Here is an 18025-nt window from a genome sequence, read left to right as displayed (position 1 = left end):
TCTTATCTCAAAAGCATCAGTCTTCAGATCAAATTAAATTCCACCACGGTCCATGAAGAACAAAATATGGAAAGGGTTGCCAGCTGTCATCAATGGCTACTGATACTGAAGCCAATTGTAGCGCCCAACACAACTTTATATAGCACATGTATTTAAAAATGTATCAGCATTTATGAAGTTCTTTACTGTAGTACACTTCATGATATATATATAGATATATATGAAAAAACTATACTAGGAGAGTTTTCCTTCTTTCTATAGATAGGAGACTGACCTCCACACTGCAAGGGTCTGGAAAAAGGATGGCTTAGGGAAAGAGGATCATGTTAGGAAATACTTACGCAAGCTGGACACAATTAAGTCCGTGATGCCTGACAGGAACCCACAAGTGCTGAGGGAGCTGGCAATGTAATTGTGAGGCTCTGCTCAATAGCTGTGGACTGATCACAATGACCTGGAGAAGTGTCTGAGAACTGGAGGTAGTAAATGTCATTCCTGTCTTCAAAAAATGAGAAGAAACCACAAGGAGCTACACGTTGGGCAGTGGGAAGTACCTGGGAAGGAGATTGTGCTGTTTTTTCCTGGGACAGAGTGAATTTTTTCACAGTAGGGAGCTACATTTTGGATTTCTACTGCAATAAGCATTAGTAACTCATGGATATTTTAGTTACTGGTGGCCTTTTACATTTTTCTAAAATCCTCATTGGAGAAGCTGCCTAAGTGTGGTCAGGAGAAGCTGAAAGTGAGGCGGATTGAAAATTGGCTGAACTGGCACGCCCAAAAGGTGGCAGTGTGTCCCAGTGGACAAGAATTTGAACATGAGGCCAGCAATCCCAGACTGCATAAGGCTAAATAGTGCCCCCAGGTCACGAGAGGTGATCCTACCCCTCTACTCAGCACTATCAGGGCCATTCCTGGAGTACTGAGTCCAGTCGAAAAAAAACAGATGGACATACTGGAGAGAGACCAGCAAAGGGACACAAAGATAATGATGGGTTGGGACCATCCTTCACATGAAGAGAGACTGAGAGAGCTGTGACTGTTTAGTCTGGAGAAGGCTCGGGGGGGTCTTATCAGTGCATATAAAGACCTGAAGGAATGGTACAAAAAGAGCAGTCAGGTTCTGCAATGGGCTGCCCAGGGAGGTTGGTGGAGTCACTGTCCCTGGAGGTGTTTGAAGAAAGACTGGATGTGGCACTCAATTTAATTGATAAGGTGGTGCTAGGTCATAGGTTGGACTTGATAATTTCCAAGGTCTTTTCCAACCTAGTTGATTCTGTAATTGTATTTACCAAGTCCTAATACACTAGGTATTATTCCTGAGGCTACTTGGTTTTTATCAAAACTTTTTCACAGAAAGTACTAAAAGAGATCCTACAAAGCAAACAGTGCAGCGCTGCATATTTTTCACAGGTGAGCCCTTCCAAAGGACCCGGTGTCTACAGCTCACTACAGTATATATGTTGTTTCCTAATATTTATTCTGGATACAGTCTTTTATTACCAGTTTCAAACATATGAATCTTCATATGTCAAAACAAAAAGTAACCAAACCCACAATTTACATCAACAAAACTGTAACTAGAGATACCTTATGTGCCAAAAATTGGTAACATTTCCATCTGTAGCTCTGTTAACCTTTGAGAAGTAATCAACATATGCTTTAGAAATAGAACTAATTGAAGGAATGTATATTGAATTTTCATAGAGTTGTATTATTCGTAACACATAATGATGTTCACAGCACATTCCTAGAGGATACCTTCAGTCTTTTCGTGGACGTTTAAAAACCCAAGACGACTACAAAGAAACTTGACACTCAGTCAAGTAGCTTCAAAAGCATGCAGGAATAAATTTCACTTAAGCATTAATAAAAACTTTCCAAACTTCTAGAAAATATAAAATAAGAACTCATAGCATCATTGTATGCAAATGCTCTAATAATTTTTTGTTGAGCTGTAAGATTAACATATCTTTGAAATTTTTCCAATGTAATAAGAAACCTAATCTTCTTCCCTGTTTTTGCAATATAGAAAATAAGTTTCATTATAACATAAACAATCCTACTCAGCACAAAATTAACAGAAAGAAAAGTTACATCTTTACATTTAAATGTCCTTTTCATTTTCAGCATGTGAACTATTTTCTTTGGCTGCCTCTTGAATTAAAACTCGGGGAGCAAACCATGGTGATATGCTTATCTCTTCTTTCAATCTTAACTCCTTTTCTGAATTGTAAATACATTTTGGAAGACTAACAGCATTCCAAAGCAGACATACTATATGAAACCTAGCTGATCAACAGCTGATTTTCCCATCAAAGTACAAGCAAAGCATCTTCAACACAAATTGTTGCCATGCTCATTCTGGGCTACAAATGCATTTTTGTTTGTTGGTTTCCTGAAGACAAGTGATGATATGCATGTTGAACAAAACTCACTGGGCAACCAGAGACACAAGTATCCATCTTTGCATCAAGTTGCTGTATTTGTTTCATAAGAAAATTGACAAGAATTTAGATCAGAAAATAGAATAAGCAGCAGCCTGGGAAATTTAGCATCAAATCAAAGAGCTTGGGATAAAGTAAATACCAAGAAAAACAGGCACTGAAGAAGATGACAACACAGCCTTTTAAAGACTTTCTTAGCTGAAGATCTGCATGAAAAGCTTCTCTTGACCTTGTTGTTCCAGAGAAAAGAGGAATATGAAATAAAATCAAACACTCGTCAGTTAGACCATCTTGCCCAAAGCAGAACACAGACATCATCTGCAACTGAACTCCCATTTTCCTGCATCAGAGAACTGCTACCAGGCTGTAAACTTGAAGATTAACTTGTTGGTTGTTTTACTTCCTTAAAAAGTCGTAAATAGTCTAAGCATGAAGGGAAAAAAAAAAAAATCCAAAGAGATAGAAGTTACACCTTTTCCAGAGAAAACAACTATATAAAGGAAACAGGAGAAATAACTACTGCTCGCTTATTTTAAGATACTGCTATGGATTCTGCAAGAAAGGGATTTTTGCCTAACCTCAGAAAAATTCGAGCTGGAAGGAAGCATCTCCCACAGTCCAGAAAGAGGTACCCAAATCACAGATAGACAGATTTTATAAGAAGTCCTTCTCACTTCTAGTGTCTCTTAGGGAGCTAGTAATGCAGCTCCACATTCTGAATGACTCTATTTTGCTTCCTGTGAAACCTCACACTGAACATGGATAGGTTTCATAGTACAAGCTCCTATTTTAACATGGCAGATATATTTAAAACCACCAAAAATGTTATATTCCATACAACAGTGATTTAAGTTTACAGTAACTGATACTTTGACTAGTTTACCATTTCAAATACTGCATTAATCAGATTTTTGGTTCAGGCATTCCTGACCCTGCCCTTAATTGGCAATGAGGTAGGCCAGATTGGAGTAAAATATTCCAAATAATTCAGCCTGGGGAATATCCCCTGGATTGGAGTTATAACTTTAGTGACTGGGAGTAGGCTATTTATTTTTCTCAGTTTATGACCAAAGTATTAAATCACAAAATCACACAATCATTCAGGTTGGAAGGAACCTCTGGAGGTCATCTAGCTTAACCTCCCGCTGAAAACAAGATCAACACTGAATTCAAACCAGATTGTTCAGATCCTTGTTCAGTGAGATCTTGAAAAACTCTGAAGATGGGGATTTCACAACCTCTCTGGCTAAGACATCTCAATGCTTATCTTCATCATAGAACACTTTTTTCCTTATAGCAAGTTACAACTTTCCATGTTTTAATCTATCACCATTTCCTGCTACATATCTCTACAGAACCTGCCTAGCTCTATTTTTTTGACAACTTTGTAGGTAGTGGCCATCTGCTATTAGGTTTCCTCTAAGCCTCCTCTTCTCCAGATTCAATCAGCGTACACTGCATTCCTCTCATCCACAGTCTAGGAGCTTCATCACGGAAGGCAATCAGGTTGGTCAGGCATAATTTGTCTTTTGGTAAATCCATGTTGGCTGTTCCCAATCACCTTGTTCACGTGCCCAGAAACAGCTGCCAAGAGCACCTACATCATGATATTCCCAAAGACCAAAAGGCTGGCATGCCTGGATCCATCCCTCCATCCATCCTCCTTCTTGTCTCTTTCCAATAATCAGCGGCTTCCCTCAGTCTCTGAGTTGATGCAGAACTCTCTCATAGCGACAGCCAACTCTCTCATCACTCCTGAGCTCTGTGGTCTGAAGCTGCTTGTTTTTACAAATGACACCTCTTTTCTCCTGTTCCTTTGTGCTGAGCTGGTGAAGGTCTGGCCCTGCTTGCTTCCCAGACACCGTGCATTTGTATGTGCACGTTTGGCATGGGTCCCCAGAATCCAGTCAATTGTTGCGTTGGTTGATACATGAGGGCCTGCTTTGGGTTATTTCTTTCACCACCTCCCACCTCTGAGGTGACTAAACCCCCACTTCTTACAAGTGTTAAACTCACACATGGGAGGAGAAAGAAAGTCTTGCTTTGCTCTTTTTCAAGCAACACATAAGATGGACAAATCAAGATGACAGTATTTAATTCTCAAGAATGTGTTTAAGAACTTGGGCTTGATTAGCAAAGATGATGACAAAATCCTGACACCATCAAATTGCCTGACATCAATGAAGTTCCAGTTCTACAGTATTTGTAGCAAACAAACAACACCCAGACCTCTGCCACAAAACCCTCTTATACTTTGGAGCCTAGATATGAACCTGGGCATCTAAAGAGCAATCCAATGTGAAAACTATAACATGCATTTACTAGTTTCTCTATTTCACTTACTGTGAAACACTGATGGTACTGAACTAACAGCAAAACTAGTTACTCCAGAGGAGAAAAGTTAAGTTTGAGGACATGGGGTAGGCAGAAAATCTAACCAATCTCTTTAAAAAAATGATAAATTTAGCCTAATCTCTTCCTCAAAGCAAAGCAGTCTCATTAAAATCACCAAACCGAAGTCAAAATCAACTTTTTTTTTTTTTTTTTTTCCAAAAAACATCAGATGTAACATTCTGATAGCGTCAGCAATGATTGATACCACCCTAAGTTACTTAGAGGTAACTAAAAGCTATGTTGGGTTTAAACTGGTTTTTGGTATTTTGGGTTTTTTTTAATCAAACTGTGATTTGAAAAACACAGACCTATTAAATTTTAAAAATTACAGATCGTTAAGCTGTGTCATCTAATCTAATTTTAAAATGTATTACTATTGACCACAAAAAGCAAATGGATTCATACATACAGATAAATATTCAGAATTCTAAAGTTACAGTGAAAACAACAAAAATAGACATATACCTGTGCTTTTCAAAATATAGCCTAAGAGTAACACAACTCAAGATTCTTGACACTTTTATACACTCTATTTACTTCTTGATCATGATGATATCAACACTTAAACAAAATTGAAAGAAATATTTTCTGACAGATGCATAAATTTGAGGGAGGGACTGACCTTCCCATTACTGTATCTTACACTCATTCACTGCAGATCTATTCCATGTTGCCATTTCATCATTTCTAGAACACCCCTCACTTTCTTCTTCCCCTCACTCTCTCCTTCCCTCCAAGGATGTTAAAACCACAATTCTCATATTTAAATTTTTTATTTTTAACAACAGTAATTCCACAACTCCCTCTTTAATCTATTCAATATGCTGCAGTTAAAAACAAAAACGCAATCTTCCCCCTTCCCCCCTAAAAAAACCCCCAAACCAAAAAACCCCACCAAATATCCCACAGCAGAAAAAACCTTTCCCCTCCAGTAAGAACCCTGTTGTTGCTGAAAGAATGAGAGGGAGAAGCAGAGGGATTCTAATTTGGACACAAATATCGTTTCCTCTAACTCTACAAACCCAGACCATACAAACACCACCCCTTTCAAAGTTCCTCGGTTCCTTTCTCCAAGCCAGCTGGCAAGGAGACAAAAACAAGCTCACTCTTCCTTTGTTGTATGTGAGAAATTAAAATGTAAATACGTTTTAAAGGCCATAGCATTAGGACTGAATTTGACAGAAAGCTTGAGCAGTGTTTTAGCTTGGTTTGAAATTTCTTGGTATTTTACACTACATCAGACCTCCCACAAATTGGCTTACCCAGATGAGAAAAATCATGATTAAGACACGTTCTTGTTCTGAGCAGCTCCCCTCTTCAGAGGGGCACAAACACAGCTTACAGTAAGGCTCTTGGCTAAAAGTGTTTTCAAAAAGGGAAAGCAAATCCTGCTGGAATATAGCCCTCTCAACTGGATATATGCAGATTTATTAAGCATATGTAAAGGTATTTAAAGGACTGGAGGCCACATTAAAAAATGTAAAGTAGTGCAGCACCAGTTAAAAATACAACATATCAAAAAAAATGAATGTTATTCTTCCTTAAAAAATACTATTGGGTTTCTGCTGTGCAATGGACGATTCATCAGCTGTGGCAGTGATTGGTACAAGATAAGATAATTTAATTGGTGGTGACAGAATGGGACTGTGTTGAAAGTTGATGAAGTACTGTCACAGGAGTTGCAACATGCCTCGAAGAGCTGCTATTTTTATTTAACAAATAATAATTTCTCAAAAGAATGTGACAGTTAAGACAGACAAACTTGATGTAAGCAGGAGGGAGAGTGCCACTAGACCCACATTCATATGAAACTCTCTAACGAAAATATTATGTGAAATATGAGATATCATCACACTATTCTTGTGGTCTTCGTTAGCTACAATATCCCCTTTCTTCCTGCATGGGAGATGTCCACTGCATTTTTGCCTAAATTCCATAAAGCCCTGAATAATTTTCCTCAGTTGACAACTGTCACCACATTTATAGTAAATAACAGCATAGGATATCTAAGACCTGCTTAATCTATCTTAAAACACCCCCATTGAATGTGTTAAAGTGACACAGACTTGCAATGTGTCTTCATAAGCAGTGAGTCCAAGTCCCAGGGACTCAGGGAACTCCCCACCAGCCCAGCTGAACGCAGCTGTTTTCCCACTGGGGATTCTGTGCAGGTAACGGAACTCCCAAGGGGCAGAGATGTAATCAAACTCCACATGAAACCCTGGAACTGTTCTCTCCACTGACCTTTTCTCAGGCTTTTATTTATTTATTTATTTTATTTTTTGGTGGTTTTTTTACTCTTTTAAACAAAGTATTTCACAAAAGTATTTCACAAAGTGCTTTCACAAAAGCAGGCGTCACACACTGTCTGGAACTAGGTTTTAGCTCAGAAAGACGGAAATGGATCTCCTTTTCTGCTTATCACAAACAAGAAGACTCTTCAAGCATTAGAAGTACCTTTCCAGCTATAAATTTTGAATATAAGGGAGGTTCAGAACATTCTCCATTCTTTGTTTCTTAGGAGCTCAAACTGTGTTTTCCTTCAGAGCTTCCCTGAAGTTACCAAGACTTACTACAAATTCTCTGCCTAGCAGGTCAATGGAAACCTGCTTTCCAATGACACTCTCACTTCTTACTTATCTCAAAAGCCAGACTACAAACCCAGCCCTTTGAAAACCTAGCACAGAAACACGGACTGTTCTCCCTACATAAACAGGAAGTACATTAAGCACAGGCTTACTGGCTGAAATTATTCTTAAAATATATTTAAAAAATTACAATAACTTAAGAAATTCAGAATTTCTCTCAGTCCTTTATTGCAATGCCTTAGATTATTTTCTAAGCATTATTTAGACCTTCATTTTCATAATTTCATTTTTTCATTATGGTACTCACTTCTGGAAATTAATGTTGATCATCCCAAGCAATGATTTGCCTGAGATGCTTTAATTTGTAAAGCATATCCAAACCCAAAACACCGTATGTGTTTATCAACACATTCAAGTAATAGGTTTATTTTTAAGGAATTGAGAAAATCTGTTTTATCTCAATATCCTCCAGGTTTAAGAACAGATATTCTAGTTTTCATTAGTATCAGCTTTCTTTCAGTGATAAAACTTCTGCCAAGAATAGTAAAAAAGTTCTCAGTAGTTTAAGTACATGATTATTCTAAATGTCACATGCTGTTCTGGACCTTTTAAGCCTTTAATGAGGAAAAAACCTTATACAAGTCTCAGCAGCAAAATGTTATTTATTTATTTAAGAGCAGCAACAGTCAAGTAACCAATACTTTATCTCTGGAACTGCTTTCTCAATATCAGGAGTTATATAGAAGTGACCTGCTACACACCTTTGCAGTAGTTTAAAATATTAGTTATTTGCTGACACTTTGCCTGTATATTAACATTTTGGCAGTTTACTCAAGTAAAAAAGTAAAGGCATAACTAATAAGGAAGTTTCCAAGGTAACTGAGAAGGGATGAATAAATTCAACTTTGATATGTAAATCACAAGAGTTTCTTGGCTATGTAATAACTTCCAGTGGGTGAATTAGTTAGATTGGAATACATTTATACAAATAAATTTGCTTAATACTTGGCAAATTATACATTTCACCTGGGTTTAGAAACACAAGTAAACCGTGTTTCAACACCAAGTGTATACTATATACAAATAAAATTTAATACAGATTGAAAAAGTAAACTTAAAGGTATAGCAGGTTAATCAAGCAATAAAAGTTTCAGTAATGTATTAAGTTGCATTCTGCAGTCATTCATAGTTTATTAATGAATTATAAACCAAATAATACGCTTTAACAGCTAAAGGGCAATGAAATTACAATCCTTCAATTTTCTCCTCAAAACATCATCCTGATATTTGCTGTCCATCTTATGCCTCCAAGTGTATAAACAGGAAATACAAATTCTCTTAAAAGTATTGACTAATTGTGGCTAATATTGGCTAAGAGTTACTATTTTGGTGGTGAGTAATGCTCAAGTACTCACAATAATTACCCGGTCTCAGATGCTTTACTCTGAACACAAACAGGGCTGGAGTGGACCCAGAGACATGGAGATGCTTTGGCACCGTTCCCCACATTTTTTAAGGGGGTGCACGCCAAGTAACAGATAACTGTCCTGCAAGCATTGCAACATCTCCCTTTCACTGTTAAATCATCTCATCTGGTTCACAGTTCATTAATAAACTATGAATGGCTGCAGATTGCTGAAAATTTTACTGCTCATTAACCTGCTACACCTTTAAATTTACTTTTTCAATCTCTATTAAATTTTATTTATATAACAGATAACTGGCCTTAAGTACTGTCTTAGCAATACAGTAATCTAAGTTCCTTTCTACAAAGGTTTCTTATTAGAGACATTTTGCACATTTTCATTATGCCCTCAAAAATCCACCAAAATACTACTGCTACAAAAGCTAGAAAAACCTTGATGTGAAAACCGTGATGAGACAAGCTTGATGGTAAAGAACTCCAACTGATCAGTGCTAAATATATCTGGGCATTTCACAATCTTCTTAAGTAGAATTTCCATGTGAAGTAGGAAAAAAAGAAAAAGATTAATCCCTCTGAACACACTTGCTGTGAATGTGCCAATGAGGATGTGCAGTAGCTGTCACAGACTTGTGACACACTGAACATAAATCAGTGAATGCACTCAAATAAGTCCAGGATGCACTGGCATAAAACAGATCAGGACACGCGCAAAGAAGAGAAGACACAAAACTCGATTAAAAAAAACCTTTTTTGCTAATACCTACCTGCACACTAAGATAATGAAAGTTATTTAAAAGTTATTTGAATACTTTTATAATCAGGGAGCCAAAGGAGGCACACAAGTGTAAAAAAAATAAATGCTTGGCATGCCCTGTGACTGTAACTGAATATCAGATTATAAGGCAAGTCAGGCATCCCAAAGCTGTTAAACAACAGCACAACAGCATAAGAGAAGTATATTTTAAAAACAAAATTAGAATGCTTAGTCTTACATCCAGTCCTCCAATTAATAATTCTGAAACAAGACAACAAAACAATTAAGAAAAATCGAAGTTTAAAAGAAAAACATAAGGCAAAAGAGCAGAATCTTTTCATAATAGAAACAAAAAGTTATTTTTCCTCGTGGATGGAAAAATAATTTAGAGGAAAGAAGACATCAAAACTGGGGGGAGAGGGGGAAACTGGCCAAAATGTAAACAGCTCTGAAATTATTAATAAATAAAAACTTTGAATAAAAATGAGTGTCTGAAAGAAGAGTACAGAGAGTAACATTAAAAAAAATTAAAGGTGAATAAATAAACGTGAGGTATCTGGCACTCACTTGAAAAAGAGGTGGGCAAGGGATTGTTGCCATACCCATAAATACCTTTAGCAGTTCAGCAAAAAGATGCACTGCTATCTGTTAAAGTGTCTTTTCTGAAATTCCCCTTTTTTTCCGTGTTCCACAATTTTAAACCCTGCTGTGACCCGTGAAATTTCCTGGAATCTCATTTATAAATTTGTTTGCAGGTACAGTACATAAACTTTTTTTTCACACCTATTTTTTTGTTATTAACATTCTGTCTCCTCTATGTCTGCACCTAAAACCAACCTAAATATTTTCTTAGAAGATGGTGTTTAACAGGATGTAAGTCATATATTAGTTTTGTAAGAAAACATACATTTTCTAGTACTCCAGCCATAAAAACCACCTACCTCCAAGACCTGTTTCCAACCTCCTGCAGAACACCTTTTCCACAATCATAAATGCACTCTCCTGGAAGGAGAGACCAGGAAGGTGATGATAGGATGTCACCTCGTGTGTGAGGGAGGAGTTGGAATGTGTGGAGCTCTGTTTTGGGGTAGTGGATCAGTGAAGGATTTGAGGGTCAGGATTAGCAGGCAGGCCAGCCAAGTGGGAATTTCTGCACCAGATAGTCTCCAGTGGGATGAGGCAGGTGAGACCGCCTCCAAACAACAAGAGGGAGTCTCAATTCACAGGTACTCATGTGATTCCTCATGAGGAACGTTACCACGCCCAGAATTTGCCGGCGGGACAATGCAGCAATCCAGGAGATTCCTGGGGCACACGGATAACAACCCCTGTAACACAGGCAGCTGAGGAACAATCCATGAGGCACCCTGTAGGACCTGAGCCTTAGAAACATAGAAGGACTCTTTGGGGATGTGGAGATCTGCCCTGACTGCAGTGACCATGAGATGGTGAGTTCAGGAGAGGGGCAAAAACAAGGATCACAACGTTGGACTTCAGGGAAGATGGCTTTGGCCTCTTTGGGATCTGCCAGGGACATGGGACACAACCCTAAAGAGAAGACTCCAAAAGAGCTGGTCCTTACTCAAGGATTATCTACTCCAAACTCAAGAACGGTCCATAGGGACCAGCAGGAAATCGAGCACAGGCAGCAGGAGGCCTGCGTGGATGAACATCACTAAACTGACATAAAAAGGAAGTGGAAGCACTATCTTCAAAAACAAGGAGACATACACAACCAAATATGCATCCTGGTTTACATGAATTTGTGTGATATATGGGTCTAATATATAAAAACCTCCAAAAAACTAGGTAATATTAATCAGAATCAAAATAAAGTCATCCCTGAGAGTTAAGAGGGAACAAAGTAGCCCAAAATGTCAGGTTTTTTTTCCTATCTTCATATGACTGCATTTAAAACCTTTTCCTCATAATCTGAAGCTGTATAATTTAAATGTGACATTTGTACAGGTACTCAAATGAAAAATTCCCCAAAATATCAACAGCTACAGAAAGAAATAAATGAAACATCTAACACCAGCAATGATTGTACTTAGGTTATTGTTACCTTTAATCCCAGCTAGGTGTTACTGCAGGACCAAGTGAACTTCCTTTGGATCATTCTGTACTGTTCTGTCAACGTTTTATTCAGGATAATCTTCCTCTCCTGCCTTTCTAAACACCATTCAAACAAGGAGCCTATCTGACCTGCTTTTTTACACACAAAAATGTTATTTAAAGTGAAGTCACACTACTAACCAATTCATTTCCAATCATGATTCTTCGCAAAAACAGTAATACTGCTAAATAAAATAAGCATATTAAAGTCCCTCTTTCAATAAATTTTTTTAAGATGTTCCCTAAAGAAAGGTGAAACCAAAAAAAATGGTTTCCAAAAGAAAAAATTGTTGGTGTTTTCAAAGCAACTACAGATTTATTAAGTTGGAAGAACACAAGTCAGTTGTCAAAAGATAAAAAAGGAGTTTATTTCAAAAAGAAGGGTCACACCACAGCAACTATATTGATCTTTACTAAAACAGCCTGCTTAACTTCCAGAAAGAGATGATGATGGGAAAAAATGTGTATAACCGCAACTAGAATTTTCCAGCGGCAATGCAGCATTTCTTCAAATGTGACTGTGGTAAATCAAAGAAATAGCACAGAAAAGTATGATCCAGTTCTTAGTGAATCATCAAAACCAGTTGTCTGTAGATAGACCAAACATCAGGAGCCTTATCAGCTAAGCAATCTGTCCAAAGAATTAAGTTCCTGCTCAGAGCAGCTGAAACCAGGCATTATTTTCTCTTCTCATATTAAGTGCTCCCTCACTGATTTGCAAATGAGAGAACATCACCTACTAAACAGGAAAGCTCATTTTGCTATTGATGGTTCTGACTGTATTAAAAATTGGAGTTTGGTAGTTTTAAAATGCAGCCTTTGCTTTTTTCAACAACATACTTTAATGTGGCTACCACCAAATTTTAGATTTCCAGGATTAAAGTGATCACTAAATCTGCATTATCATCAAAACCTTGTATGACCTACTAGCCCCAAATGACTTTAAAATATGTAGCAACTCACACCTAAGGAAGAGCTGAAGTGTTAATTGAGATGAATAGATGTGATCAAAAAAGGGAAAAATACAAGACTGACATGTCAACCAAGAAAATATAAAAATCAGACACATTTGCACCTGTTTCTCTTCTGTCAAAAATAAACAAGGAATTATAAGGCTAAGACTGCAACTTTATGGCTGCAACACTGCACACAAGTCAAACCCCCTCAAGTTACACTTCCCACAGCAATTTTAATTCAGCTCCAATTTGCAAGTAAAGAAGTTAGAAATACACTATATTATTCTGTCTCTTAAATACTACAAACACCGAAGCAGGAATGTGGGAATCATAACTCTAATTTTATAAGCTTATATGAATTCATGATCTCAAAGAGACCATTGCATTAAATATCCAAACAACTCTATAATACTAGTTAATAGCAATTTGTTTATTCTGTTTATGAACCCACTGCTGCCCCTTTACTGTCTCTGGTTGTTGCAGTTACATATGGAAACAATGTTAAGAATGCAAAAATACTACACAGTCTGTTCAATCTTGATTTTTTTTAAAGCTGATTTTATTTAGATGAAACAGAGAATCTTTTACCTTTTGGTTTTACACAAGTATAAATGTGGCAACACTGTTGTCATCCACTGGTTAAATATTAACACTGTAACAAAGATTTGGAACCCTGCCTCCCATGCTGAGGAATTGTGATTATCACTACCTTCAATTATTCAATTTTCAGAACTACCAAATTCAGTTTAAGGCTTTTTTCACACTCATGATGAAGAAAGTTTATGACTAGTCGAGAACATGACTTCCTTCATTAGCCCCAACTCAGAGAAAACATCTTTATGTTCCTACTTTGCCTTTCAAAGTATTTTTTTCTGTATCAAAAAACCTAATGCATATTTTATTGATGCAATTTTGTGAGAACAAAACTGTGGTAACATACCTGTCACCCTTAAATGAGGCAGAAATCAATAGGAAATGATATAAAAAAAAAAATAGATTACTGACTTAGTTGACAAAGATTTATGAAATCTTCTCTCAGAACTAAGCACAGTAACTTCTCCAGAAAAGAAAATGGTCTTCACCTTGCTAAAAATCTGATTAAGTGACTGGATTTGTTATATCTAGAGCAGCTTCTGAGAACTCCCTGTCACAAGTGCCAGAAGTCAGTTAATTAGTAAATATAAAGGTGCATGAAACAATGCATGTTCATGTAACAAGCAGTTAGAAAAGTCTCCTGAGGCATTGGTTTTATACATTTTACTCAAACATTAACACAGCAATTTCATTTTAAAGGAATTAAGTCAACGCACACCTACAGCTTTGGAAGCCGGCATCGGTTCCATTGGAAACCTTATCCTGAGGAGTTCCCAAAGCTGTGCCAGAGTCACCAATGCAGTCTGCTTTAAAGCTTTGCAGGTCAACAGCACTAATAACCAGCTGTTTCTACTGGAAAAGGCAGAGCCAGTGGGACAGACATCTGTCCTCGGGAGCTGCCAGGTCTGCTCAGTGTGTGGCCACAGGTGGTGACCCTCATGTTGCAGGAGCCAGAGGAGAAAGACAAAAGAAACTAAAAGCTGTAGTAACAAAAGGCATCCACAATTCAAGTCTCATGAAAGTTAATTTTAACAGGCAGCTCTTAGAAGCATGGATTACTTTCCCTCTCTGGTTGGATTCTGGCTGTACCCAGAAGACAACAAGAGGAAGCACATGAGCATTTCTACAAAGTAAGTTAAAGGTTATGACCCTTTTATTGTCATTTTTGAAAACTGAAGTACCTGAATCAAAGAGCTTTGATACAGACTGGTACTTGCAAACCTCAGTAGCATTTCCACTATTCAAATGCTTCTGCTTGAAGAACACTGTGAAAGTATTAACAACATAAAATCCACCCATTCTATTGTTTAGGACAACCAATAATTTTAATCACTATGGGACTCCATAAATCAGGAGGGTTTTAAGTTAAACTTCCTTGTATATCATGGTTAAGCAAACATTTATTTCACTGAGTAAAGTGTTACACACAAAAACGAAAAAGCAGTATTAGATAATTGTATTACTGTAAATTCTAGAATGTACTGCTGTCAGGAATTCAAAACAAATTATTACAGCAACCATTAAGCACAAATGGGAAACAATACAATAGCTATTAAAGATCATCCACAGCAGCAAAAAAATTAAGTGAAGCTGAGTTACAGACACAAATTTCTGAAATGCTGAAATACAGTTTGCTGTGCTCTAACACTAGAAGATGACCGAAAACTTCAATGAAAATTGTCTCTGGGATGTGAAACTTTACACATTTATTTAATGAATGATGTTAACTTTTACAATGGAAGCAATTCTAATTCCACTGTCTATCATCTAGTTACACTTTACAGATTTTTATTATGCACTATGAATTATTCCATATTGATGTTAGGTAAGACAGCACAAGTAACTGTCCACAGCACTCTAGAACACACTAAGTCATGCTGTTAAAACACAACTACTGTGCTAAGTGGTTTTCTTTTCATCTGTTTTTTGAAACAGATCCTAACAAGGAAGAGTGATCTGAGTTACAAAAATGTAGTTAGGCAAGTGGGATATTAAACTTACATTCCTGATGACGTCAAAAATCAGGCTCTGATCTAAAAATCTTAGAAATTCTTTAAATTCAAAGGCTTTGGAGCAGGCCCATAGATGCTCAAAAGAATACCTGTTGGACATAAATACACTCTACACCAAACCCTCCTGAAAAACAAAGATAGAACAAGAAAGAAATTACCTGGAGTGTCTTGTAACGATCTTGATGTGGAAGCGCTTTTTCTTTTTTTTCCTTCAAGAAATCCATTTCTAGCACACTATGTTTTTCCAGCAAATATTCCAATTCCTATAAAGTTTGTAAAAAAAAAACAACCATGAAATTACAAACATTGGCGAATTGCGAAAGTACAAATTCGGTCAATTATTCAAACTAATCTAATTTCTGAACACTGTGATATTTGCTACCTTAATTATCATAGAGATAAAGGGTTGTGCAAGAAAACTCTGACTGCAGTCTTTAAATTGAGTCAGTATTTTCAAGTGTGAGGTATTTAAAACCCAAAGCATGTCCCATGTATAAGGAATGACCTATGTGAAGTGGCCAAGGTGCACTTAATAACATCCTCTAACTTCTTCTGAATCCTGAAGGGTTCAGGCAGCTGGACCTGTTGTTACAGGTCCCTTCCAAGTGGAACTGTTCTATTCTATTCCAATTATTTCCATATTTTTAATATCTTGCTCTGCATTTCTGCACTTGAAAAGCAGCATATTAAATGTACTGTTAGCAAATGTTTTCACTGAAAAGGCAGGAATCCTATAAGACATATGCATGTATACAATGATCTCTGTCTACATCTCCAAAATGAATAAAACCTTAAAATATTCTGGGGTCTCAATGAGAGCCACTCTGGAAGCCTGCCCAACATGAACCAACAGAGAGGAAGGAGAATAACACCACTGACAATCAACTTCCAAAATTATTCACTGTACAAAGAGCTAAAGATTTTTATTTCTCCTTAATGCAGCCATTGCTATTGTACATAGCTGCTGGCACCCTTTCAGTTGCTCAAGAACAACTATTTCTCCAAGCCACGCAGGAAGCCAGTATAGAAACAAACGACCTGCCAGGTCACTGCACAGCTATTCAAACAAAGGCACGACTGAGAGGGTCATGAGGAGGACAGAAAGAGCAGGTTTGCTTAGTTCAACCCTGCTTTTGGACAAAACAGTAAAAACAGTTTGAGAGATTCCACTGTCGAGATAGAAACAGACTGTGGGACACCAACCCAGAGCCTCTCTCAACCTGTCTCCTCTTCCAGCCTGCATTGCTGCTTCCCTTCCAACCCTTCCTTCATACACTTAGCAAAACCAGCCCTCTGCAGACCTCCTTATCCTTGGCTCGAGTTATTCACCCTCATTCTCACTTCCAACAAGTTCTTTGCTCCTTCCACAGCACAACTTGAGGGCTCCCAAGAAACAGGATTAAGAATAACAGAAGTTAAACTCACTCTCCCATGCTTCAGTGACCTTTTGCTAACTCAGATGTGTAACTACAGGCACAGCCCTGCTTGGTGCTCTTATTACATTCAGGTCAGAAGGAATATGAAGAATTTAGCTACCAGAGCTCCTTCCCCCCCCCCAAAAAAAAAAAAAAATCAAAACAAAGCCACATGGATCATGCTGAGAAAGTTTGTCTTGGGGTTTTTTTGGTGTTGGGGTTTTGTTGTTTTTTGGTTTTGGTTTTTTTTTTACCTCTCAGGCTAAAAAAATGGTTTTTTTTCTGACACTTTAGAAAAATTCAGCCCAAAATAGACATCAGACATAAAAAACCAGTATTCTGGCTAAGTTGAGTGGTATGCCCAGTTCTGGCCAGTCTCTGGAGAGCATTCAGAAAAGGGCAATAGAGATGAGGAAGGGTTTGGAGCACAAATCTGATGAGGAGAGGCTGAGAGAGCAGCAGGGGCTCAGCCTGGAAAAAACAGAGGTTCAAGGGGACCTTATGTCTTGTAGCCAGGTGGGGGTCAGGCTCTGCTCCCAGGGAACAAGGGACAGGACAGGAGGAAATGGCCTCAAGCTGTGCCAGGGAAGGTTCAGGTTGGACATCAGGGAGAACTTCCTCATGCAAAGGGTGGTCAGGCATTGGAAGGGGCTGCCCAGGGAGGTGGTGGAGTCCCCATCCCTGGATGTGCCCCAGAAGGGAATGCCTGGATGTGGCACTCAGTGTTCTGTGCTGGTGACAAGGTGGGGATCAGTCACAGGTTGAACTGATGGTCTTGGAAGTCTTTTCCAACCTTCATGATTCTATGATTCTAAATTTGGCCAGTTTCTCAGGAATTCAGCTAATTTCTATGAAAAAAATGAATTTCAAATGTATTCCAAACCTCTGCCAGTTCCACCTATATTTAAATTCTATATGAATGCCAAATGTTTTCCTTCAAAAAAACTATTCATACCTTTTTGATTTTAAATTTTTCTTCTTCAGCACTGCAAAGCTTGATTTCGAGGTTTGCAACAGCTTGTTGAAGGCAGCTCTTGGGTTCATTTGCTCTCTTTGTCTCAGCATCAGCTAAAGTCTTGTCTTCAATTACATTTGAAGAGGCAACTGGAATATCTGCTTGAGCCTAATTCATAGGAGAGAAGTGGAACTGAATCATCTCTCTCAATGCATCAGGGAAACAAATTCTCCTTGGATTAGTCATTCCATGTTTTCATCCAACACACACGGCAAACAGTGGTCACAGAAAAGGAACACGAAGGCTTTGTGCTAAAATAAGTATCTCATCCTTAGGCTAGACTAAGAGAATAAAAGTAATTCAGACATT

At 37.8% G+C, this 18025-nt stretch overlaps 1 protein-coding gene across 2 annotated transcripts in view; it reads right to left on the bottom strand.

Moving 5' to 3' along the window:
* Window positions 1-18025, bottom strand: part of CCDC91 (coiled-coil domain containing 91) — a 117260-nt gene that overhangs the window by 67075 nt on the left and 32160 nt on the right. For both annotated transcript variants that reach the window (XM_082279567.1, XM_082279566.1), the window contains exons 5-6: window positions 17657-17824; window positions 15445-15549 (exon numbers count right to left, since the gene is read on the bottom strand). In XM_082279567.1, coding sequence (XP_082135693.1) covers window positions 15445-15549; window positions 17657-17824 — 273 coding nt within the window. The remainder of the gene's footprint in view (window positions 1-15444; window positions 15550-17656; window positions 17825-18025) is intronic.

This window comes from Coloeus monedula, assembly GCF_965178545.1.
Source record: "Coloeus monedula genome assembly, chromosome: 4".
Classification (NCBI taxonomy): domain Eukaryota; kingdom Metazoa; phylum Chordata; class Aves; order Passeriformes; family Corvidae; genus Coloeus; species Coloeus monedula.
The sequence above is the reverse complement of the archived record's forward strand: the minus strand, read 5'-3'. Positions and strand labels throughout refer to the sequence as shown.